The 25,597-nt window shown below is 39.6% G+C and overlaps 1 protein-coding gene across 20 annotated transcripts; it reads right to left on the minus strand.

Annotated features, from left to right (window-relative positions):
* Positions 1 to 2,693: 2,693 nt before the first annotated feature.
* On the minus strand, positions 2,694 to 9,670 carry LOC107803837 (protein LNK1). Of its 20 annotated transcripts, none has more exons than XM_075238720.1 (9): positions 9,437 to 9,670; positions 8,980 to 9,088; positions 7,408 to 7,964; positions 6,881 to 7,220; positions 6,714 to 6,788; positions 5,912 to 6,517; positions 4,914 to 5,062; positions 3,240 to 3,375; positions 2,694 to 3,161 (listed from the first exon to the last, which is right to left on the minus strand). In XM_075238720.1, exons 2-9 carry the CDS (start codon positions 9,037 to 9,039, stop codon positions 3,069 to 3,071), a joined length of 2,016 nt encoding a protein of 671 aa, XP_075094821.1. In that variant the 5' UTR covers positions 9,040 to 9,088; positions 9,437 to 9,670; the 3' UTR covers positions 2,694 to 3,068. The 20 variants fall into 20 exon arrangements, with proteins under 20 accessions (XP_075094821.1, XP_016483111.2, XP_016483112.2 ...); XM_016627625.2 differs by having other exon boundaries at positions 2,694 to 3,173; XM_016627626.2 differs by having other exon boundaries at positions 6,714 to 6,791.
* Between the last annotated feature and the right edge of the window lie 15,927 nt (positions 9,671 to 25,597).

Here is a 25,597-nt window from a genome sequence, read left to right on the forward strand (position 1 = left end):
ATTAATCGGATAAAGTTATTCAAGTCAATTTTTATTTAATATTATCCATTGAAAAGTTACTCCATTTATCATCTATTTTACTTATCCTCGATTGTGAATACAATATTTATTTGTAGTGTTCTTCTTCAAAAAATTTTTTTATATAACTTGAGAAATTAACTAATTAGCAAAAGAATGCAATTTAAATTTTTTTTTCTTTATAACTTGAGAAATCAACTAATTAGCTCACAGTTTCCTTTTATTTAGCCACTAATTAGAGTTGTATTTACTCTTAAGTCATTGTTTAAAATATATTTATTCTTTTAGCTAGTGCTTTAATAAACTTTTACCCGCCCGGACGAAAATACCCTTGTGCTAGACATGATGTCCTTAACTTCATGAGTGTTGTGTAGATATTAAGGACCAACAACAACAACTCAGTATAATCCCACTAGTGGGGTCTGGGGAGGGTAGTGTGTACGCATACCTTACCTCTACCCTGAGGTAGAGAGGCTGTTTCCGATAGACCCTCGACTCCCTCCCTCCAAAAACTCTCCACCTTACTTTTGGGGTGACTCGAACTCACAACCTCTTGATTAAGGACCAAATGTTCTGAATTAGCACCTTCTGTTTTAAACTTTAGGACATCCTGTCATTGACTTCATATGTGCAGTGTATGTTAAGAGATATCGTGTCCTTAACTTCATGAGTGTTGTGTAAATATTAAGGACATGGTGTCCTTAACTTCATGAGTGATGTGTAAATATTAAGGACAAAGTATCATGTATTTGCACCTTCTGTTGTTAAACTTTAGGACATCATATGCTTTATATGTGCAGTGTAAATGTTAAGGACATGATATCCTTAACTTCATATATGCAGTGTAAAGAAAGGGTAAAACCGTCTTTTCGTATTAATTTTAATAGAGTAGTGGTTATTTTTGCTCAGCATTAAAAATGTTGGATAAAAACTAAATACCACATTAAAAAGTGGCTACCCCACGCCATTTCTACCCCTAAATACCCAACGTTTTCAGGACTCTATTTTCTTCAACAATTTAATTGTTCTTCTAAAAATTCACACAAATCCAAAGGAACTAATGTGCTGCTTTACTTTTTTACGCAAAACAATGTTGAAATTTATGTTCCATAACTATAAAGAAAATACTTTTTTTTTGTTGCAAAAGAAAGTACTCTTTCTACGACCTGAAAACAAAGTAATCATTTTATTTTAAAATACCTTTTCTACATCATGAAATACTCATTTTGTTGAAACGAAAAAAATACTTTTTCTACATCATGAAAAGAAAATACTTTGTCTACATCACGAAAATAAAGTACTTTTTTTTGTTAAAATGAAAAAAAAGACTTTTTTATATTATGAAAAGAAAATACTCATTTGTTGAAATGAAAAAAAAAATCTATCTATAACATGAAAAGAAAGTACTATTAATAATATTTTTATTTAGGGTGGGGATGGGGAGCGAGGGTGGAGGTGGGGTGGGTTGGGGTGGGGGTGAGGTAGGGTGGGGATGGGGAGCGAGGGTTGGGGTGAGTAGGTAGGGGTGTGGGGTAGGTTGGTGGGGATGGGGAATAGGGTGAGGAAGGTTGAAAAAGTATTTTGAAAAATGTTCACTTCTTTTGGTAGGAAAAATATTTTCCTCTAATTGGAGGAAAATGAGTTAATGAGAAAAATATTTTCCAAAACATTTAAGCCAACCAAACATGAAAAAATTGGAAAATATTTTCCGAAAAATGTTTATCTTCGTACCAAACACACCCTCCATCTAATGTTTTTTTAATTTTCTCTAACCATACTAGATTATACTTGCCTTGCTCTAACTTAGAATAAGATGCTTGTGATAAGTGTCTATACATTGAAATTTTTGAAAGACTTCAATTTGTTGATTGTGATGACATATTGTAGAAAGAATTGTATAAGCCCATATACATGAATATTGAGAAGTCAGCTCATGGCTTCATACACTTTTAGCTACCTTTTACTCTCTCCCGCAGGGACGCACACATGCCCACATACATGATATTTCAAGACTGAAAACGCACGAGGTGCCAATTAATGGATGGTGTGAGAAGGTACATCACTCCATTCCTGTGATATTCAACATGCTTATATAACATTACTTTCACATTTTGTTGAAATCAGCCAAGTGTAGCATATCCATTAAAGGCGAGATAGAACGTGATGGATAGTAAAAAAAAGAGTCGCGTTAGCAACTTCCAGATGCCTCTGCACTATCCAAAATACACCAAAGAGGACTATCAGCACATGCCCGAGTGGATGATAGACAGGCTTCTTGCTGAATATGGTTTACCTGCTGATGGCGACTTGGCTAACAAGCGAAAGTTTGCAATGGGTGCTTTTGTTTGGCCTCATTCTCCAGCCAAGCCCTCATCCCATACAACTACATCTCACCAATCAACTTTTGTTAACAAAAATGTAGGAGCAGCTGCTGTTCAGAATAAGTAATGAAATATCTTTCACCGCTCACCTCTCTTTCGAAGTACTGTTCTACAACTACTCATTTGTGTCAATATATGAGAGAATATAATATATATCTTTAAATATAACGTATCTGAAGATGATCTATCTTGTATTGCAATTAAGTTATATCCTATAGAGAGCAATTCCGCTGTGAATTAAATTTTGAATTAGGTTTAAAAGGGAAAAAGGGAAAAGATCCATAAAACCACAGATAAACGAACAGGTCGGAGCATCTTCCGCACTTGCAAATATCAGTTTATGGAAACTTTCCAGGTATTATCTACTTACATACAGACAACAAAAAGAGTCAGTTGGTCCACTCTACGTATACACAAGAATGGTTGTTTTTGTATGCCTTCTAAGTGTAGAAGGGTTACAGTCACTACAGATGGGATAGAAGGAAACAAAAGTAACCTGATTGTGAAAGCTCATACAACGATATGGTCTAACATGGACCAGAAACCGGGGTCCCCCACATAACACTGAAAACATAAAGGTTCCTTGTAAGAGATCTTGATAATTTCTGTACGTGACCTCCCACAAGGATTGAGAGTAGACACCATCATTTGCTTCTTAAATAGTTATGGTCAATGATCAGTTCTATCTGTTTGAGGTGCAATTTCTCCCTGAGAAATCAAGTTCTCACCCATCACTGGCGTGCTAGACAATGACCCATGAATCTGCCATTGATTCTATTGAGGATAAGATTTCATCTTGCAGACAGTTAAATATGAATATTGGAAGCAAGAGAAACCTACCAAGGAAGGCGACTTCAAAGTCCAGGAGTCACGGGCAGGGGTTACAGTTGAATCTGAAGGCCTGTGGAACAGCAAATGTGCAATAGATCGATCTATAGGGTTCGTGTCTGTTTCGATGTCCAAATATCCTGTGGACCTGAAATACAACCCCTTCGATGTTACTGACCAAAAAGTGATGTCAAAAAGAGATAGAATCTGTTACATGTGTTGCTCACCAGCTCCACAAACCCAGCACCCCTGCACCGATTTGCTTTTTAAAGTATCATTTCTGACTTGACATAGTATCCCTCTTTCTTAACCAACAGTACTTTTTCTTAACTGAGCATGTTGTATATACACTGACATTTAATAAATCGAGGACTTATAATAAGAAAAACCACCAACATATTTTGGCAGAATACATACACTCCTGCAGTACCATCCTGTCAATTGAGACACATGTCATGCATAAAACTCATCCAATATTATCTTCACTTCATTATGTATTTTGTATGCCATTTATCAATCCTTTAGGTAAGTTTATTTACGTATTTACATATAGGGAATGATATAGGGAATGATAACAATCAATTCTTTTGATACATAACTTTATCTACCACATTTATATTGTACAGTTGATATGTTGAATATACCACTCTTACTGAGCTAAATCCTCGCTTCTGCTGTTAAATATGTGAAATAAATCCAAATTTCAGGATTTTTAGGTAGAAGTGAAGAACACTAATAGTTTAAAGATCTTATCTTAGCACCAAATTTGAGCATTCAAAGAAGAATGCCGTTCCAGAGATGTTGACTATTAGTCGATGGCCCTAGAACTAGTTAAGAACTGTTCAGAAACATCAACTTTCTGTTCCAGTATAACTTTCTTCCTGTACAGTTTATGAAGTATTGATTCATCCACATCTTCTGAGATCGACCCTGTCTGTCTACTCAAAGCGATTATATCTAGCACGGAAAAACCTGCTTCGGCTCATTTTAGGAAGAGAGCAAGAGGATATTGGAGGAGATCATCTGCCTATCACCAACAGGAGCTGCAGCGTATGGAAACCACAAGGGATTCATCCAAAATTACCGTTTTAGTTGTTCAGTGAATTTTTCTGATTTTCATTATTGATCGTCTACGTGTAGAACTAGTACAATTTTTTTTATAAGATGGGTAGTACTAGTATAATTTCACTCCATACTATTAATTTCACCTGGCCAATGGCTAATCTCAACGAATAAACTTGTATAGACAAGCTTTTATGTAGCAAAATATAACTCAATGGACAAACATCTGCACAGTACTAGATTTAAATTAGGATGCTACTACTTAAAGTTGGGCTAGTATTCAACAACTCGCTGAACACGCCATCGTTGAACTAAGCAAAGCCAAGCTCAACAATGATGTCAAAATTAAACAACCAATCAACTATATAAACTAATACCAGATGATTAATTAACCCAAAATAAAAGGCAACATATATAGTTTAGCAATGCCATCGTTGAACTAAGCAAAGCCAAGCTCAACAATGATGTCAAACTTAAACAACCAATCAACTATATAAACTAATACAAGATGATTAATTAACACAAAAAAAAAAAATAGACAATATAGGAGAAGTAATATGAGAGAGCCAAGACAACAAGCTATTCAGCAAATAATGCATATAGATACTGAGAAAGGATCCATACTTGTTTGTTCCCTCGCTAATCAGTGATCCGCTGGCCCCTCCATCATCTCCAGAGCCATTATTGAGATTAGCATGTCTATGCCTTTGTTCAGCACTCCGAGCCAACCGGTACAAGCTATCCCTTATACATAGCTTTGTCCGTATGTCCAACTAAACCAAGAAAGTTGAACGTCATCTATTTTACAAAGATGTAATACTAAGAAGTCAATTTCAACTACAGGTTTAACTTTGAAGACCCACTTTTAACACATCTGCTAACAAGCCCATCCTAGCCAAAGTACACTGGACTAACATATGAATAATTACCAGAGAATACTGAAATATAAGTCATACGTTTGGATGATTTCTGCATAATCAGCCTAAAACAACAACAACAACAACCCAGTATAATCCCACTAGTGGGGTCTGGGGAGGGTAGTGTGTACGCAGACCTTACCCCTACCCTGGGGTAGAGAGGTTGTTTCCGATAGACCCTCGGCTCCTTCCCTCCAAGAACTCCCCACCTTGCTCTTGGGGTGACTCGAACTCACAACCTCTTGGTTGGAAGTGGAAGGTGCCTAAATATACCAATCACTTGCCTACCACTTGCAACAGCGACATGCACTAAAAAGACCATCCTGAAGCATGCACAAAACGAGTGTGCAGTTCTACAAAATCGGAACAGTCCCGTGATGTATGTGTGCAGCTACAAGAGAGTGTAGCAGGAGATCTTTGATATACTACATCCCTCTTCAAATATTGTAAGATGAAATACTTTGGGATATACAAAGTATAGGAATATGAAATGTTTTTATATATATGACACCAGATCAAGAAAATAACTGCGATTAGCACCAAGACTGATTGCACAACACCAGTCTACTTTGAACATGCATAGGAGAGTATGTCATACATGCAAAGTTGAGTTAACTCTTTTGCAGCTTAAACTCTTAATAAATTCATCAAAGAAGAAGAAGAAGAAGATTATAACACAGTAAATTTCATAGTGGGACTGACTACCTGTTCCATGACACGTTGAAGCTGATGAAAATTAGCTGCTTCTTCTGAATTTTCATCCAACCCAGAACTTATAGAAGAGCACTCCTGTACAACTGAGGATCCTAATTCTGCTGGAATCCCCATGCCAACCCCTTCAAGATCACGGTTATTTTCAACCTTAACTCCGGATTGGTGGAATAACTTCTCCGCCTTTTCATTTATTGTCATAGCAGCCACCTGAAAAGAAGGATCAGGAGAACCCTCCATGGACTGTACCTGATTTGATGCATAGGAGTCCTTGGGAGAAGGAGACATGAGACCATTATTTTCGTGCTTTGTAATTGGTAGAGTTGGATGGAGAGCACTCCTATCTGAATGACCGTAATCTGAATGCATGTAAGAAAAGCTACCCCCCAAATAGCCAAAATCGGGCACTTGAGCTTGCTTTTGCTGCGGGACACCTGCAGATGTGAAATTCACTTGAGTTCTTGGGGGGCCAGAAGGATGCTTCTTCTCTTCTGGAACGCTATCAGTGTAATTGAATGTGTCGCCATTTTCTAGATAGCCGCATTTTCTTTTACCCTCAGATCGATTCTGATGCTTGGAGTGTTTCCTTTGCATGCTATTCTGGAAAGAAGACACCATAAGGAATTTAAAAATAGGAGGAATAATTGTTCACATCAGGATCAATGCATTTAATAAGAAGCTGATGGTATCAAAGACAATATCATCCAGAAACTCAGGAACTGTTCCTTCAACCAACACTAAAATTCAAAGAGGAAGAATGCACCTAAATTGGAACTACCATCCATTCTTTACTCACCACTACATCATTGCTGATTCGTGGTTGGTTATTAGATGCAATCTCGACCTGTACTCCACCACCCTGTACCCCAGCCTTCTTCAAAACAACCACCTTATAGGTAAGCTGATGCAAAATATGATTTTAAAGATAAAAAGAACGATATTCACAGAGACTGAGTAATATACCTTCTTGTCAGGTACTAACTCGCACTCTGAATTACTTGATTCATTTACAAAAGACAATTGACTCAGATTTACCGATTCATTTTTCTCGGAGGACCATGAACTGCCATTATAGCCAAGTGATTGATTTTCAGTGACAGAAGTATTAGTTGAAATGTTTGTTTCCTTTAGCTTTGAAGTTTCATGACTTGCAGATGTACTTCCAAGTGCAGTGGATGCTGGACATGGAAACTTAAAAGCTGACGTCAATCCATCTCCAGATCCTTCAATAACATCTGATGATGAAAGCCAACCTAGGTCATCTTCACTACCAGGTCCAAATCCAAATGTTGAATCACAACTCCTGAAACACATTACCATTGTTAGTATTTTAAACAGACTATTCATTTTATCTATATTCACATCAAAAACTGACATAGATGTCATGGGTAGAATACTTTTTTTTTTTTGAATTTTGTTCACATCTTACCCCCTAAAAAGGATAAAAGGATGAATAAAGTCCGTTTGACTGAAATGAAGAAAGCAATTACCTGAACATCCTGTCAACATCCTCAAAGTTCTCTATCTCAGGCCAGCTATAGTATAAGAGATCATTAGAGTCTTTACCCTCGCAACTATTGTCCAAAAAGCTGAGATCATCATCGGCCTGAGGAATGGGACCAACTGGATAGCTATATGCGTTTTCCCCCACAGCAGCATTCTTGTCATCCAGAGGGCGACCATTAGAACAGGATTTGCTCTCAATTGAGTTTACATTATTACTCTTGATACGACGACTGGATGTCCTGGTATTTTCAGATGGTGAAACGTCTTCGACTTTGGCACCATCAGGTGCATCGGCCCAGGGGTCCTTTTCCAGCATTTTGGTGTTTTTATTACTCAATGGAGGAAGTATTTGCTCCTTTTGCTGATTAGCATATTTACCAGTAGATTGATCGCCTGTGTTACTTGTTAAACCAATTACTTCATGGCGAGGTTTCTTACGGCTATCATTCTGGGAGAGTGGTTCATCGGTGTGTGCACTACTTGGATGTGGCACTATATGATCATCGCTGTGGCAGAACTCATCCCAAGATATATCTTCAAGCTGTAACACCAGTTACAGAATTTTAGCTGTAAGAACGGCAGAGTATACTTCCATAAAATGAGCAAATCAAAACTAGAATTTAAATTTTGTAGTATGAGGAAATGACAAAGCACATATAATGGTAGAATGCTCTTGGTCTCCTACAAGGATATAGGTTGAGATCACCAAAGGATGAAATGACTAGCTAAGATTCACCAGCAAAAAAATAATGTTACAAATGAAGCAAAGGCAGTTTACTAAGATAACAGAAATTTTAATAAAATGGTGGTGTCCAAGCCAGCTTATGAGCAACTCGACTATTCCACCAGGTACATGCATCCTCCTATTGGTACAAGTACGGGGTAACCTTCTTTTTTTAAGAAAAGAGATACGGGGTAACTTTGCCCACATTGCTTAAGCAAATGAAAAGAGATCACCTAACTCTCTGTCAACTGTCCTCTTATTACTTCTCATTGAGGAAAGAGAATCTAAGCTACTTCCGAAGCATGAAAGAAAATTGATACAGGGAGCAGATCAGCTGAGGAAAAAGGAGGACTAAATTGTTCAACAGAATTTCTGGTACCTCTTCTTATGTAAAGAATAGCAAATGGAGGACAATGAACAAGATAATGGTGCACTTTCAGTATGATTTACAGTATACCTCTTTCTGAGGGTGGCAAAGACAAATTGAATTTCATGAACAGCAGTTGATCCTAATGTCAATTTTCCTCTAATAAAATTACGTAAAACAGAATTAAATGGTAAAGAAAGGCAACTATTTAACATCTTAATCACATTCAATGTGTTCAAAGTATCCACCTTCTCCATTCCCCCAATCACTTGTCATCAAAGGAAACCTATACAGATTGAAATGAATCTAATCTCGGCGGCACACCAAACTAAGGCAAATTCAATGTACTCACTCGCTAGCCAGTAAGAAGAACAATGAACAACGAACAACGTTAAAAGGGCATCAAATAATAATAATAGCAATTTAAACTCAGCTACACCCGTCGAGGAATGCAGAAATTCTTACCTCGTATAACTGCAAATCTAACATTCCTTTGATTTGTTTCAACCAGCACTCAAGCCACATGCAGCACACTGGTCAGATGTCATATTCAAATCTCAAATCCTTCTTTTATCTCCGTTCACGAATCAGCCAAATCAAAAAATGAAAAAACAAACATTAGAAACAATTCAACAAAATCATTTTCCTGCTCCTACTTTTAAAACAGTAAGATATCTATCAAAGCTACAAAATTTGAAGGCTCTAAATCAAGTAATTAAAAGCAGTAAAATTTTCTAAAAGTTACGACTTTTGAGTAGTAAATTCGTAATTTCTATTATTTATTTTTTTTGAGAAAAATCTTCAATCAGTTCAAAAGCTGAAAACTCTTATTGTTGAGGTTCATGCAGTAAGAAGCCAATAAAAAACAGCAAAAATTAACCGAGCAAATACCACTTTACATAGATCCTGCCGGAAAACTCACCTTAAAACAGATAAGTCGTCGGAAAGACACGACTTCGCCGGAAATCAGTACTTAACGGCACAAGGACGGCAGTAGAACCCTAATTTGATGCTCGCAAATACAAATCTCGGAGGTTCTGGATAGAGAGAGAAGGGGATAGAGAGATAGAGAGAGAAAGACAGAGCAGCTTTGTTTGCTTTGAAAATTTTCAGGAATATTTTAATATTTTTTGTATTTAATAAAAACAAGTGTCAGGCGTGGAATGCCCACGTGGCAACGCGGATCAAATTTGAGGTCGCCTAGCTTAGAGAGTGGGTATCAGAATTCGTGGTCGAGAGAGAGGGTCGTGATACGATCCGTTTCCCCGACCCGATTGGTCCACGTAAGGACAAACTGACACGTGTCAGTAGAGCCCTACTAGTGGTATAATATGCGGAACCACGTGTCGGTAATAACTGGGCCTTGCTTTCTGCTTCCGTTTACTGCTTTGCTTAAACCACAATTATTTCAATATTTTATTTCTTGTTAAACTGCACTTATTGATGACAGACGGATTGATTATTGTGGTTAACAGATTAATTTAATGTTTTTGTGATGATGACTCATTTGGTTTTTCTCCATTATTTTAAAATGGGCAAATATATACTCGCCCCTTAAACTTGACTCCAGTTTCCATTTTGACACATTAATTTAGCGCTTTTCCTATTGAACACTTTAATTCTATTTTGATGTATACCATTTAAACACAACGCATGTCCGGCCAAAGGAGCGTTATGTCCACACATGATAAGCGCGTGAATATTATTAATATTTGCTTAGGTGGATATTCCAATAGTAAAAATAAAACACACCCGTTAGACCCACTTTAAAACACCCGATTTTCCCATTTTTTCTTTCAAGAATGCCATAATTCCTCTTTCGTCTTCTTCCCTTGCGAATTCGCCATTTTCCCCTTCTACTGAAGATTAGGTGTCCAAGCTTGAATCTTGATCTGATTTATTCCTCATCTTTCTCGTTTATCAGTTCCATGTCACAAAAATCAACAACTTCTCGCAATGGAATGAAAATTTGCCACTGTGGATTTAATGCGCCACTGACTATATCATGGTCATCTGCAAATTCAGGTCGCTGATTTTATGGTTGTAAATTGGTAAGTCGATCGTATTGTTTTTGTTAGACCCTTGAATTTCTTAATAAAGAAATTTATTTTTAATTTTTTTGGCCGCATTTCTTTTTGAATTTGTAGGGTCGAGGTGGCTGCAAATATTTCAGATGGCATGATGATGAAATGCCTGACCAAGCTAAGAGGGTTATACGGGGTCTGTTGAAGAGAGTCGAAAGAACTGAGAAAACAGTTGCGCGGTTGAAGTGGTTATTTGTTGTGGTGGTGGTGCTGTTTCTATGGATTTGGCTTTGGTGATGCTGGTGGTTTGAAGAACAATGTAGTATTTTTATGATATGCTGGTGCTAATAGTGTTGAAGTTGCTGCTATTAGTTCAAGAAAAATGTAGTATGTTAGAAGTAGGTACTAGGAATTTGATCTTTTGTTAATGTACACTATCTTGTTATGAATGAAATGGAAATGACCAATTTTAATGCAAATTTAAATTTAGCTGCACTTTCATAATGTGTTATGAATGAAATGCAAATTCATATTCATGAATTGAAAACATAACTGCCTAAACATTCCATTGCATAATGTGATGGACTAGCATTACATCCAAGCTCAAAAATAAAGCATTGTTTTGGTCTACAAATTACAAAAAATAGAGCATTGTTTTCCCAAACATATAACTTCCCAAACTAATAAACTCTAATAGAGCATAACTGCCCAAACAAAAAACTGGTAGTGACATCTTAGATAACATAAATAAAAACTGATCTGCTTCACAGTGTAGATGCAGCTGAACTTGTTTGACTTGAAGAACCTTTTTTCCTTGCTGCACTCATTTCCTGAAGTTGTGACCTTGTCACTGCATTTCTTCCTTTAAACTTCAATCCGGAGGCTTAAATCCAATGTATATGTTAGTTGCAGATGCATCCTTGAATGTCCCAGCTGATATGACTCTCTCATATGATATACCAGGCTGTAAAATACAATAAATTAGTAAAAAACAGAACAATTCCAGCCCACAAAACTGCATTATAATAAACTATACACCCTTACATTCAGGATAGTAGTTCGAGTCATAGTGTTAGTGAAAATCCCAAAACCAGTATGCCTTGGCCTTTTATGTCCAATGGTTGCTGCATTAGCCGATCCCCCTCCTAGTGTAGTTCCTCTTCCTTTTCCCCTACATAGTCCATGGCCTCTTCCTCTTCCTCTTCCTCTTCCTTTACCAATCCCAGTTGATTGGTTGTTGCTTTGTCTTTTGACAACACTTGTATCCTCACATATAGAGAATGGATTGCTTTGTTGAGATGGTATTTCCTGAGATGATCTTGGTGGAGGTGGTGGCATATTTTAACTTTTGTTGAGTAGCACTTCTTGGAACATGCTGACAGAAGTAAAAGAAAAGAATATCAGAATTGCAAAAAAAGAATGTAAAAGACAGAATTACAAATATCAGAACTTACCCCTTTCCTGCATCCAGATTTGTTATGTCCTGTTTGTTGGAAGTTTGAACAAGTCATCTTTACCCCTTTCTTTGATAGTTTACCACACTTTTTTCTTGCTTCATCCTTGGCTTTTCTCCTACATCTCTTTGGTCTACGTGGCATAGGTTTAGGTTCTGGAGGTTCTATAAATGGATTTGTTGAATCCGACCATATCTTCATGTTGGGAATTGGTTGAATGAAATGCTGGTAAGCTTTAAGGAAAGTTTCCTTCCTATACCAGTGGGCAATATAATCATCTGGGTCCATTTCTCTATCATAGAATGCGCATACTGCATGTTAACATGGAATGCCCCTAAACATCCATGATCTACAAGTACATGTCATGGTCCTAAAATCAACAATGAATCTGTACACACCTTCATCAACTTCAAACCCATGTTCTGCATTCCACATAACCTTACACCTCCTAGAAAGGGTTTTGTTCTCTTCCAGTATCATCCTAGCCATTGGTGCAATGTCAATAACCTAAGTCTCAGCAAACTTCCTCATTTCAATGGTCCTATTCATGATTTTATGTCTAATTTCTTCCAACATAGTTATAACAAACTTGTGCCTAGGACCTACTATTCAAGAATTGAATGTTTCACACATGTTATTCTTAATGACATCACACTTTGAATCTTCTCTAAAGTATGCCCTACACCAATACTCTTTATCATACTTCAACAAGTCTTCACATATCTTATAACCAAACTTATTCATTGCTTCCAGTTCTTCGTTGAATTTTACTTCATAAGATGCTTTGGCACATCTCCAGAATTATTTTCTCCTTTCTTCACCTCTCCAGTTCTTGGACCAGTTAGACCAAATGTGTTTAGTACACATTCTGTGTTCTGCCATTGGTAGTAATTCCCTTACAGTTGGTACTAGTCCCTACAAAAAATAGTAATAACTGTTAGTGGACAGTATATATAAATTGGGGAAAAAAAAATTAAAAGTTGATTGTAACTTTACCTTTTACATATCTGACATAACAGTTAAGCCAACACCATCTCCCAACTGTAAATCTGCAATCAAATATGTGATGAACCAGCTCCAAGAGTGTTTTGTCTCTTGATCAACTACAACCCATGCAATAGGAAATATTTGATTGTTCCCATTTCTACCAACTACAACAATTAACTCACCCTTGCATATTTCCTTTAGAAAACAGCTATCAAATCATATAATCCTTCTGCACCCTTCTAACCATCCTCTTTTCAAAGCATCTAAACATAGATAGAAATAGACAAACAAATTCTTGCCATGAATAGTCTCACTATCTGTTCTGATCCAGCATGAACTTCCAAAATTTGTTTGCTTAATAATATCAGCATAATCAGTAAGTCTGTTAAATTCCATCCTCCAGTCACCCATGAATTGACTTATCACCCTACACTTAGCCCTGTAACAAACAGTCCTTCCAACATACAAACCTAACTTATCCCTGACCAAATTCTAAATCTCCCACAACTTAATATTTGGCTGGAAAATAATCCTATCTTTATACTTATTAGTAATGTATTTAGAAGTACATAATTTATTCTTATTTTTGGTGTTGCACTTATGAGCTGGATGGTACTTCTTCATAGTAAAGTCACATGAATCTCCATAATTGCTTGCATACAATTACTAGTTATACTTGGCTCATTTACACTTAACTCTAACCCTATCCTTTTCATTAGGCCTAATTGTTAGTTGTACTTTGTTCTCCACAACATACGAGGCTACTGCTTTTCTAAACTCTTTAGCATTTTCAAATACCATACCAAGCTTAAAAATATCAAGGTAACAGTCAGGGTCAAACTTTACCTTTTTACTTCTCCTTCTAGAAGGTATGTCAATACTCTTTTCAGCTAAAACATCTAACTCATCTGTGCTATCATCACTTCTAATATCAGAACTGGTGTAGTAGTCTTCATCCCCTCCTAATTTTCCAGCAAACTTGTCCTCCTTAGATGGTCTGCCAATATCCTCAAAACCTTTATCTATTCCAGCTTCTCCCAGAATAATCTCTTCAGTTGGAGTAGGTTTCTTTCTTTGTTTCTTCTGTTTTTTCTTCTTTCTTCTTTCATGCCTTAATGAAGTGAGCTCTTCATTCACATCACTATCATCTTCGTCAGGAATGTTATCTAATTCAGACTCACTACTTGACAGATCCGATGCCAAACTAGCATCTATGTTTGTTATTTTTTCAGCCCCTTGTAAATTCTCATATTCAACCCCAACATCAGCTAGTTTTTTCTCAGGCACAGATGTGTTATCTGCGGTGCTTTCTTGGACATTTATATCCTCTAGAACATTAGATGTTGCTCTAGCCTCTTTATTTAATGTATTTTTACTTGGTTCAATAACTTCTGGCCTACATAAAAGGCCACATGGGACAGTCTCATCAATCAACACATGCTCATTAACTACATGCTTAATATACAAATCTAAATAATCAAGATAATTAAGGTGACAAACTATATTATATAGTTGTTCATCATTTTCAATCAAGACAAAGTCATTAGATTTAGGATTAATTAAATAAAAACCCTCTACCTCAGCATAACCCATATCCTTTGTGTAGGACAGAAGCTCAAAAAGAGAAAAGTAGTCCTTGTCTATTATGTGACCATCCTCACCCCTCTCTGCTACATATCTCGGGACAGGATCCTTGACAGTATGTCCACCATGGTGAAAATCGACAAGAATATATTCGTTTGCAGACATGTCTAGACCCTCGAAACTTCAGTCACAACCAACTCCAGTCACGACCAGCTCCACTTACGACCAACTCCACTCACCACCACGGTCAAAAGAAGCAAACAATTACCCGTATTAATAATATAATGGCCAAATAGTTGACGGACAGTTGAATCTAACTCAAAATCGATGAAGATTCCACCGGGAATCGGTCTCAATATAGTTTATTTGGGTTTATTAGGCTAAAGAAAGGGGATTTTGGGTGGAAGATCGATTAAGTGAGGCGAGGTGTGTGAGTAAGGTAAAAACGGAATTTTTTATCCGACCTGGATAAATAAACACGTGTCAGACTATTATTGGTATGTTATTTTAAAAACACGCGATTAAGTTTCTACAGCCCGGTCATGCATTGTGTGTAAATGGTATAGTCCAAAGTACAATTAAAGTGTTCAATAGGAAAATAGCTAAGTTAAGGTGTCAAAATGGAAACTGGAGCCAAGTTTAAGGGCCGTACACCTATTTGGCCTTTTAAAATCTAACAACAGTTTAATACCTATCAGGAGCATGCTTAGTGGATCACCTAGAATTTTTGGACGGCTAAGCACTTGTATTTTATTTTGACTAATTATATAACTACCCTGTTTAATTGATTAGCAGTTGTAGATCAATCTCCAACTCCCTGAGACGACTATGGAGGAAAATTGTCGCATATGAATAATGTCTCGGTAAGTGAAGCTTTTGCATCGGGTATTTTTTTTTTATTCCATTTAAATTTTATTTTTTGAACTTATCCTATGTGCATCAGTGGTAATTAAGGTAACTTTTCCGCGCTTGTAACATGTTATTTTGTATATTCTTTTAGGTTTTTCTTGTGAAAAAAATGAAAATTGCTAAGAAATGGGTTTGTCGTCTTGATTTTTAACTAGAAATGAGTAATTGCTTAAAGATGTTGGTGTCATTATTAGGTTTTATATAAACTGTATTAGTAATTAAGTCGATTCTTTAAATCCACCGCAAAGAGTAACGTCGAAATTGTATGAATAATCTGTCTTTTTTTCTGTTTTAGGAACTTTAATTTCACCTATTTTAAATCAAATCATGAGTCAACTAAAGGTAGATGCTCGCCGTTTACCATGAGTTGGTGCTGCTGGAGAACATATTTTCAATTTAGAGCACTACAAGCACCTAAGTGTCGTACCTCATTTCATCATTTCGTGAACGGCCAGAAATCATTGTCAAAGAATAAGACGAAAACTTGGGAAAGATTAAATAATGCCAAACAATGGGATGACCAAATCTGAAGAATTCTCGACCTTTTCACTGCATTAAAAAGAACAAAATAAGACGCATTCACATATTACTCCTCGTTACATTTTTCAAATGTTGCAAAAGTGTTTATAACAATTAAATTTGTAAGTGATTTTAAGAAAACGCAGACTAATTTAACATAAAACGATAAATTAGATTACAATTGAAATAAATAATTGTAAAGTAAATGCAAACCACACGAATGGAACAGTCTTAGCCTTGAAAGATTAATCACCCTCGAGCCAGATATGCTTCGAACGGTGTCAGAGCACAGAAGAACAAAAACTTAAAGAGAAATAATAATAATGTATTGCTTTGGAATGCGTGTTATAATGTCCTTAATGAATTATCAGACCCCTTTTTATATAGTAGAGGAGTCTTACTTTAAGTACAGTTTTATAAAAGGTAAAAATCCCTTGATCTGCTGATTGCCGGTTCCTTAATGATACATGCCGAGATTCTCGCCGCAACATCTACACGGTTATGTATATTTCGGTCTTCAGTTAGTTATGCTAACAATATTTCTTAGAGCTCTTTCGGGGCTAGGGTCGACTCCGGGGTCTCGGACTCAATGTTCTCGAAGGAGGTATCCTGACCCCGGGCTCTAGCCTGGTGTGACTCGGGGCCGATCTTCAGTCTTGCATTGTTATGTTCCGAGCTTGTCCCTTGATGTCGTAGGAGAACCCGATCTTGACCGTATACAGATAGTCCCCTTATTTTTCGGAGAGTAGACGACGAGAAACGACATGAGCTTCCAATTCTTTCTTCGACATCACATGACAGAAACGACAAAACAGTCGAAGCGTCTCGTCAGTCAAGTCATAACGGCATTAAATGTTTGTCAGTCGCTGGTCGGACACTCCTGGATGCGAACTGTCATTGTAAAACTATAAATACCTCCTCATTTGCTCATTCAAACTTTACATTCAAACCTTCTGCCCTCGTACCTTAGCGATCTTAATATTTTCAAGCACTTATTTTTCGGTTATTTGAGATATTTTTATAAGAACTTCTGTTCCATCTTCATCCCAAAGCATCAAGTGTACTCTTTCAACTTCCCATTTTTCCTTATTTTTTCTTTATTTTCATAGAAATGGCGAAGACTTCAAAAACTATTCCCCAAAAAGAAACTCCTTTTACCTCGCGGTCGGCTTCTGAAGAGACCATTTCGTGTACTGCTGTCAAGGAACCAGTACCAGAACCTCCTCAGAAAATGTTCATTCCAGGGGGGTGCCCGGTCAATGCTGATTTTAAGATCGAAAGGCCCTCTTCAGTACCAGGCCGGTGTGAGGAGGTCTCGAGGTACATATGCTCGATCACCGAGGATATTCTTTCCGAAGTCAAAAAGGATTGTAATTGGGTTGTCAAACATGTGGTGGTTCCCGAACCTGACGAAGCCATCACCACCCACGTCGAGGGATTTTTAAGTGCTTACACTTATCCCTTCACGCTGGGCCCCTTGGACCCAGTTATCATCGACTTTTGCAAAAGATATTAGATAACCCTGGTCAAATTCACCCTTCTTTCTGGAGGATCACAATCCTCCTCTGTTTCTTTGTAAGCAATATCGAAGGGTGCCTTTTCACTTTCAACCACCTCATGTGTTTATACAGTCCCTGACTCTACCGAGGGGACTGATCAAGCTAGCCCATCGAGCCAGTAAAGCCCCGTTCTCGAGTATCGATGAAGATCGGGACCTGGGCTGGCAAGGCTGTTTCGTTCGATTGAGGACCTCAGACTTGATCCCAGCTGAGCACATGTCGTTCCTTGAAAAATGGAACATGTCACACAAGTGTAATTTTGCTTCCAAGATTTAATTTATCGCCTTTTTCCTTTCTTCTTATATGCGTTCTGTGGTGGTGCAGCTATTGCTCGGATCCCGAATCCAGTTACTCGACTCAAGGAATGGGTCGAGGGCATCGTATTACAAAGGCCTTATTTCGAGCGTTCGTGGCACAAGCTTCCAAAGGGCCAATGGGAGGCCCGTTCGCACGGTGAGATCTCTTTCATGAGTGCTCTTCGGTTTCCCTTTTGTATCACTAAGTCCTAACTTGTTTTATTTCCTTTTGCAGGTTTGTCCAAGGATGTCAAAATGAGGCCCCCATCCAGTAGCGATGATTTCCCCACCGAGTCCCCTACTCCGTGATAGGGTGAAGAGAAGAAAAGAAAAGAAAAAGGGCTCCGAGTTCTCCGAGCTCAGAGAAGAAGAAGCCAAGGAGAAGGCTGGTGCGTAAATCCAAAGAAAGCACCAGTGCTCGAGCACTATATTCAAATTCTCTCTATCAGCAGAGGGATGAATCTGAAAAAGAACAAGAATAAGCCTTAAATCTGGTGGCCCGAGAGTCTTCACGACTCGAAGGGCAAGGGGCATCCGAACCGGAGAGAAATGAGGTCGATCTGCCTCAAGTTAGGGAGGTCGATGAGGAGGCAGTGGCCGAAGCTTCTCGGAATATGGGCGATGCCTCTAAAGTAAGTACACAGTGTGGTTGGCATCACTGAGTCGCCTTCGTTCACTGAGTTCATGTTCAATGAGGCTTAGATGGTGAAAGAACAACCTAACGATGGGGTCCTCGGAGCAGACGACCCCTTCTACGGCGTTTTCTATGGCATGGATTCTACCGCCATGGAGGACGTCACCGGGTTGAGTGACTTGGAGGTGCCAAAGAAAAGTCTGTCTTTAGGGACAAGCAGGCCTTCTTCAAGCCCGAAGCTAGTTAACCAGTTTCCAGCTCCGAGTGTGAATCCCAATCGGAAGTGGTCGATCATCATCTCCATTCCGGAGGATGCCTAGATCCTTTTCGCCCCCGTAGGGATGGCCAGCTATCTTCGATGCTTGGTGACCGAGGAGGACCAAGCTAAGATAAACGAGGTAGACTCGCCCTACCAGTTCAATGAAGCACAACATGCGCTAAACCGGGTAACTTCAAATATCTATTGATGATTTCGATTCATACTTAGACTAACTTGTAGATAAGCTTAATATTTTTCTTTGTGTATGCAGGCCTCAGTGCTTCATCATGAGGTCTTTCTCCGATATCAGGATAAGCTAAACCAGCTTAAGGCCGAGGTCCGAGGGCTCACTGAGAAGAGAAATTCTTACAAACTTCTCAAAGAGCAGTGTGAGGGGGAGGCTAAGAGCCTCCGAGCTGAGCTAGAGGTGGCTCGGAAGGAGAATGCCGATTTGGTTGAGCAGGTAAAAATATTTGAGGTTAGTGACGATGAGCTAGGCTCTGTGACTAACGGTCGGAGCAGGTCCAACAAAAAATTGATTGGATCGATCAATTGCGAGCTGAGATGGACGCTGTCAAGGCCGAGACCGATGAATGGAGGGGCAGGATAGGTCGCCTGGCCTAAAAAAAGGAGACTACTCGGGCGCAGCTGGTTTCGGCTGAGGCCCAGTTTCGAGCGGCAAAATAAAAAGCCAGGGTGCAGGCCAAAAGGGTTGGGGAGCTCCAGTCTCAGCTAAGTATGGTCGTCTCCGATCGAGGAAAGCTTGCCAAGGAGATGGAAACGGCCAAGTCGGTGGTGGTTGTTATTAAAGACGATGCTGACGAAATGGTGGCCCAATATAAGGCTGATGCCTAGGCAGCCTAGGTCCGAACGAAATATATCGCCGAGCATGCGAAACGACAATCTCGAAGGGAGGTCCTCGAGGAGATTCATGCTCGGAGTTTTGACTTGTCGGCCAAAATTGAGAGTGTTAAAGGGATCGAAGCCGAGGCCAAGTGGTTGGCTTATCCCAAGGAAGACTCAGAGGGTTCGAGAGGATCCGAGGGTGGAGGAGATTACGAAGGCCCTGGCGACGAGGCGAGCTCCGGTAAAGACCATACCGTTTAAGTGTCTTGCACATTTTTTGTATTTTTGTACTTGTGTACTTTTGTACTTTTTTCAAGGCTGTTTGGCCTTTGTAAAGACTTTACGTATATAATACAAGGCTTGTTTTTCCCTTCGACAATCTCTGAGTTTTGTTGTGTATTTTGCCTTATAATTTATGCGTGCAAAGATAGAAATGCCTAAGCATGATATAGTTAGGTCATGTTCGGAGTATCAAACAGGCCTTGCTTTCGACATTATTTTGTTTAAGGCATTATGGGGGTTTGGTATGACCGAAAACCTTTCCCCAAAGTACTTATAATTTTTAGGTTATAGTTTGCCGAGGGTAGCCTTTAGAACCGGTTTTGAAATTTTTCAAGGCCTTGTTTTTTTATTACGGGTCACGAATGTCTCCGAGCCATTTTAATATGGTCGTAGCCTTCTTTGTTTGGGTGTTGCTCAGTGGGATTGTTACCTCGAGTTATCCAGGCTTTTCTAAGATAACAGTCCCCAAATGGGGATGGCTGTAGCCTTTAAGGTCCGGGCGTTTCCTAATAGGTCTTTGTTCCCCCAGGCTCTGATAGCCCTAGCCGTCCGTTTTTGGACGAAGGTGTTGCCCAATGAGCTTGTCACCTCGAGTTATCCGGGCTTGCCTAAGATAACAGTCCCCGAATGGGGATGATCGTTTGAACCCGGATAAGGCGGCCCTTAGGCTCGATACCTTTAGGGGATCGTATGTAGGAAATTCCTTAAGAAAGAAAAGAAATTTTCAAGGGACAAGATATTTATCCGCAAGGTAGAGACTTTTTTTTATTCTTGTGCGTAATAGTTACACATGAGTACAAGCTTTATGCTAGGGCTCGAGCAGTCTATGCGGACACAGTTCATTTGACCGTTTGACCCTTATAGTAAATCCTATCGATCAAGCCGAGACCATTCAATAATAAAGCTTCTTTCCTTGCTAAAATTATTATCCGAGGGTAATGCCCCCAGTGTTCGGGGCCATTTTTAGATAGGCCTCAAATACTGTTGTCGTGATCTTCGATACCGGTGAAGACCCGGCCTTCAATTCTAAGTTAGCACAATTTACTGTTGCCTCATTAAAAACTTTGCCGAAAAACCCATTTGGGACAAAACCAGTTCAAGGGGAAAATAGTGTAACGCGTGCTTTCAGGCCTAAAGATTGTATCATACTTTGATGATTACCTGTAAGTGTTAGTTCAGGATGCAAATAAATAAAAGGAAATGAATGAGGTCGTACCTTAATAGTAGTATCGCTTCAAGTGAGCTATCTTCCAGTTGTTCGGTAGTTGCTCACCATTCATGGTTCCGAGTTTATACGATCCTTTACCGGTGATCTCGATAATTTGATAGGGGCCTTCCCAGTTTGGTCCCAACTTCCTTTCGTTCTGGTTTCGGGTATTTAGCATAACGTTTCTTAATACCAAGTCCCCGATATTGAAATGTCGAAGATTGGTCCTTCAATTGTAATATCTCTCGATCCGCTATTTTTGGGTAGCCAACCAGACAAGGGCTGCTTCGCGCCTTTCGTCTAATAGATCTAGGCCCATATTCATAGCCTCGTCATTTGATTCCTTGGTTGCAAACCTGAGACTTGGTTCTCGGACTTTTACCGGTATCAGAGCTTCAACATTGTAAACCAGTGAGAACGGGGTGGACCCGGTACTGGACTTCGACGTCGTACGGTATGCCCATAAGACTTCGGGCAGGATTTCCTTCCATTTTCCTTTGGCGTCGGTCAACCTCTTTTTGAGGTTTTGGAGAATGGTTTTATTGGTCGATTCTGCTTGTCCATTCCCACTAGGGCGGTAGGGTGTCGATATGATTCTTTTGATTTTATGATCTTCGAGAAACTTGCTTACTTTGATGCCGATGAATTGTTTCCCGTTATCGCATACGATCTCGGCCGACATTCCAAACCGGCATATGATGTGGTCCCAAATGAAATCGATAACTTCTTTCTTTCTGAACTTTTCGTATGCCTGGGCTACGACCCACTTAGAAAATTAGTCAGTCATAAACAATATAAATTGAGCCTTACTGGATGCCCATGGAAGGGGGCCAATGATATCCATTCCCCATTTCATGAACGACCATGGTGACAAAACTGAATGCAACAGCTCCCCGGGCTGATGAATTATCGGAGCGTGTCTTTGACATTCATCACACTCCCATACGAACTCCTTTGCGTCTTTTTCCATATCGATATAGTAGTAGCCGACTCTGGTTATTTTTCGAACCAATGATTCGGTGCCTGAATGATTTTCACAGGTGCCTTCGTGGATTTTCCTCAAAACGTACTCGATATCCCCTGGTCCTAGACATATCGCGAGTGGGCCATCGAAAGTTCTTCTGAACAGGGTTCCATCTTTGGACAGGCTAAACCGGGCTGCCTTTGTACGTAGGGCCTTCGATTCTTTTGTATCCGAGGGCATTTTTTCGGTCTTCAGATATTCTATATATATATATTTCTCCAGTCTCAAGTTAGGCTCGTTGAGTTAATCTCGGCATGACCTTATTCCACTACCGATCTCATAAGTTGTATGACTGCCCTTGAGTTAAACTCGTCGTCCTCGACCGATGATCCTAAGTTAGCAAGGGCATCAGTCTCACTGTTTTGATCCTGAGGTACGTGTTGCAAAGTTCATTCTTTGAACCGATGTATAATGTTACTTGCAACTTATCCAGGTACTTTTGCATCCATTCCTCTCTGACCTCGAACGTCCCATTAACTTGGTTTACCACGAGGAGGGAGTCGCACTTGGCTTCGATCACCTCTGCCCTCAAGCTTTTGGGTAGTTCGAGACCTGCAATCATGGCCTCATATTCGACCTCATTGTTAGTCAATTTAACAGTTCTAATAGATTGTCTAACTACATTGCCTATTGGTGGCTTCAATACGATGCTAAGTCCGGACCCTTTTGAGTTTGAGGCGCTTGCCGTAAAGAGGGTCCAGATCCTCGAGGAGGTCCCTGAGTTTATTAATAACTCTCTTTCGACCTCGGGTATAAGGGCAGGTGTAAAGTCGGCCACAAAGTCTGCCAAAATTTGAGATTTAATGGCGGTCCGGGGTCGATATTCAATATCGTACCCACTGATTTTCACGGTACATTTGGCCAACCGGTCCGAGAGCTCGGGCTTATGTATAACATTCCTTAACGGGTAAGCAATCACGACACATATGGGGTGACACTAGAAGTATGGTTTTAGCTTTCTAGAGGCGCTTAGCAACGCGAGTGCCAGCGTTTCTAGGTGAGGGTACCTAGTTTCAGCCTCACCTAGGGTCCTGCTGACATAGTAAATTGGAAATTGCGTACCTTGCACTTCCCGGACCAGGACTCCACTTACCGCTATCTCCGATACTGCCAAGTACAAGTATAGTTGTTCGTCTGTCTTTGGCGTGTGAAGCAACGGTGGGCTCGATAGATACTGCTTGAGTTCTTCCAAGTCCCGTTGGCACTCTGGGGTCCATGAGAAGTTATTCGTTTTCTTTAATAATGTGAAGAACTGGTGGCTCTTGTCGGAGGACCTCGAGATGAATTGCCCCAGGGCGGCTATGCGCCCGGTTAATCTTTGCACGGCCTTCACGTTGTCCACAACCGTGATATCTTCTATGGATTTGATCTTATCGGGGTTGATCTCGATTCCTCGGTTGGATACCATGAACCCGAGGAATATACCTGATCCAACTCCAAACGCACATTTCTCCGGGTTCAGCTTCATATTGTATTTCTTCAATATGCTGAAGGTTTCTTGCAAATGTTTTAAATGGTCCTCTGCTCGTAGGGACTTGACCAACATATCATCAATGTAAACCTCCAATGATTTTCCTATTTGTTCCTCGAATATCAGGTTTACTAGGCGTTGGTAAGTGATACCGACATTTTTTAATCTAAATGGCATCACGTTATAGCAGTATGTGCCATACTTAGTAATGAAGGAGGTTTTTTTCCTGATCATCCGGGTTCATCCGTATTTGATTGTACCCGGAGTAGGCGTTGAGAAAACTGAGGATCTCGTGGTCGGCCGTGGCATCGATCATGCGATCGATGTTGGGCAAAGGGAAGGAGTCCTTGGGACATGCTTTATTCAAATCCTTATAGTCTACACACATTCTTAATTTATTCCCTTTTTAGGGACTATCACTACATTTGCTAGCCAATACGGGTATTTGACCTCCTGAATGGACCCTATTTTAAGGAGTTTAGATATCTCGTCCTTGATGAAAGCATGTTTGACCTCGGACTGGGGTCTCCTCTTTTGCTTGACTGGATGGAACCTCGGGTCCAGGCTTAGTTTGTGAGTGGTTATATCTGGCGGGATTTGTGTCATATCAAGGTGGGACCAAGCGAAACAATCTTCATTAGCTATAATAAATTGAATGAATTTTTTCCTGAGCTCAGGGCTTAACTCCATACCCAGGTATACCTTTTGATTGGGCAAGCGTTCACTCAATGCGACTTGTTCCAGTTCCTCGACCATTGATTTTGTAGCATCGGAGTCATCAGGGGCTATGAAAGATCTGAGGACCCCATAATCATAGTCTTCATCAGTCCCCCATTTCTCCGATTGAGTCGAGGATGGTGTCGGTGGTTTCTATTTAGCTTCTTACTTTGCGGCCGAACCCGGCCCCTTTGTCGTTGCAAGTGCGGATATCAGAATCGCCTCTTCGACCGCAAATATCTTTTTTGCGGCTGGCTGTTCTCCGTGGATTATTTTAATCCCATCTGGTGTTGGAAATTTTAATAGTTGGTACAGAGTCGAGAGTACTGCCCTCATGTTGTGGATCCATGGCCTCCCGAACAAATCGTTGTACCTCATGTCTCGTTCGATCACATAAAACTTAGCTTCCTGGATGGTCCCGACTGTGTTCACCGGTAATGTTATCTCCCCCTTAGTGGTTTCACATGCCATGTTGAATCCGTTTAGTACTCGGTCTACATGCACAATTTGATCTTGTAGACCGAGCTTCTCCACGACCCTCGATCGAATGATGTTGATCGAGCTACCTGGATCAATTAACACATGCTTAACTCAAAATTTATTTACGAATACAAATATTACCACTGCATCATTGTGGGGTTGGATAATCCCTTCCGCGTCCTCGTCGTTGAAAGACAAGGTTCCTTCTGGTATGTAATCTCGAGTCCATTTTTTCCTCGTGATGGACGCTTTGGTACATTTCAACATCGGCCCCTGAGGGACATCCCCACCGATGATCATGTTAATGACGTGTTGAGGTTCTTCTTGTTCGGTTTGTTTGTTAGAATGAGTATTTTAAAAGGTATTTTTGGGGTGAGTCCCGAGGCGAGGCGTACCAAAAATGCCTCGAGGCGAGGGTGAGGGGCGAAAGTCTCGTAAAGCGTACGCCCAGAAGTTCGGGGCATACGCCCGGGCGAGTTTTTTGGTTGAGGCGAGATTTTGTGTTGGGGCGCCAGCCCAAGAGACATCTTTTTTAAAAGGAATTAAAAACATTAAATTTAAAAGTAAAACATTTTAATATTGCTAGAAGCCCTAAATTAAAAGTCTTTCCCAATTCTTTCTGCTAGTCTGTCTCTGCCAAGAGCAACGATTTCACATTTTTTGCAACAAAAAACTTCATTCTCCTCCATACATCAAATTCAAAGTTTAATTTACAGGTTTGTTCCTGCATAAAAAGTAAAAACTTTATTATTTTGAACTCAACTTACTTTTCGCTCTTTTTATATTTCACTGTTAGTTTGTTTGTAAATATGTACGTAATTAGTTTTTCAA

The sequence above is a fragment of the Nicotiana tabacum genome, chromosome 19 (assembly GCF_000715075.1).
Source record: "Nicotiana tabacum cultivar K326 chromosome 19, ASM71507v2, whole genome shotgun sequence".
Lineage (NCBI taxonomy): Eukaryota > Viridiplantae > Streptophyta > Magnoliopsida > Solanales > Solanaceae > Nicotiana > Nicotiana tabacum.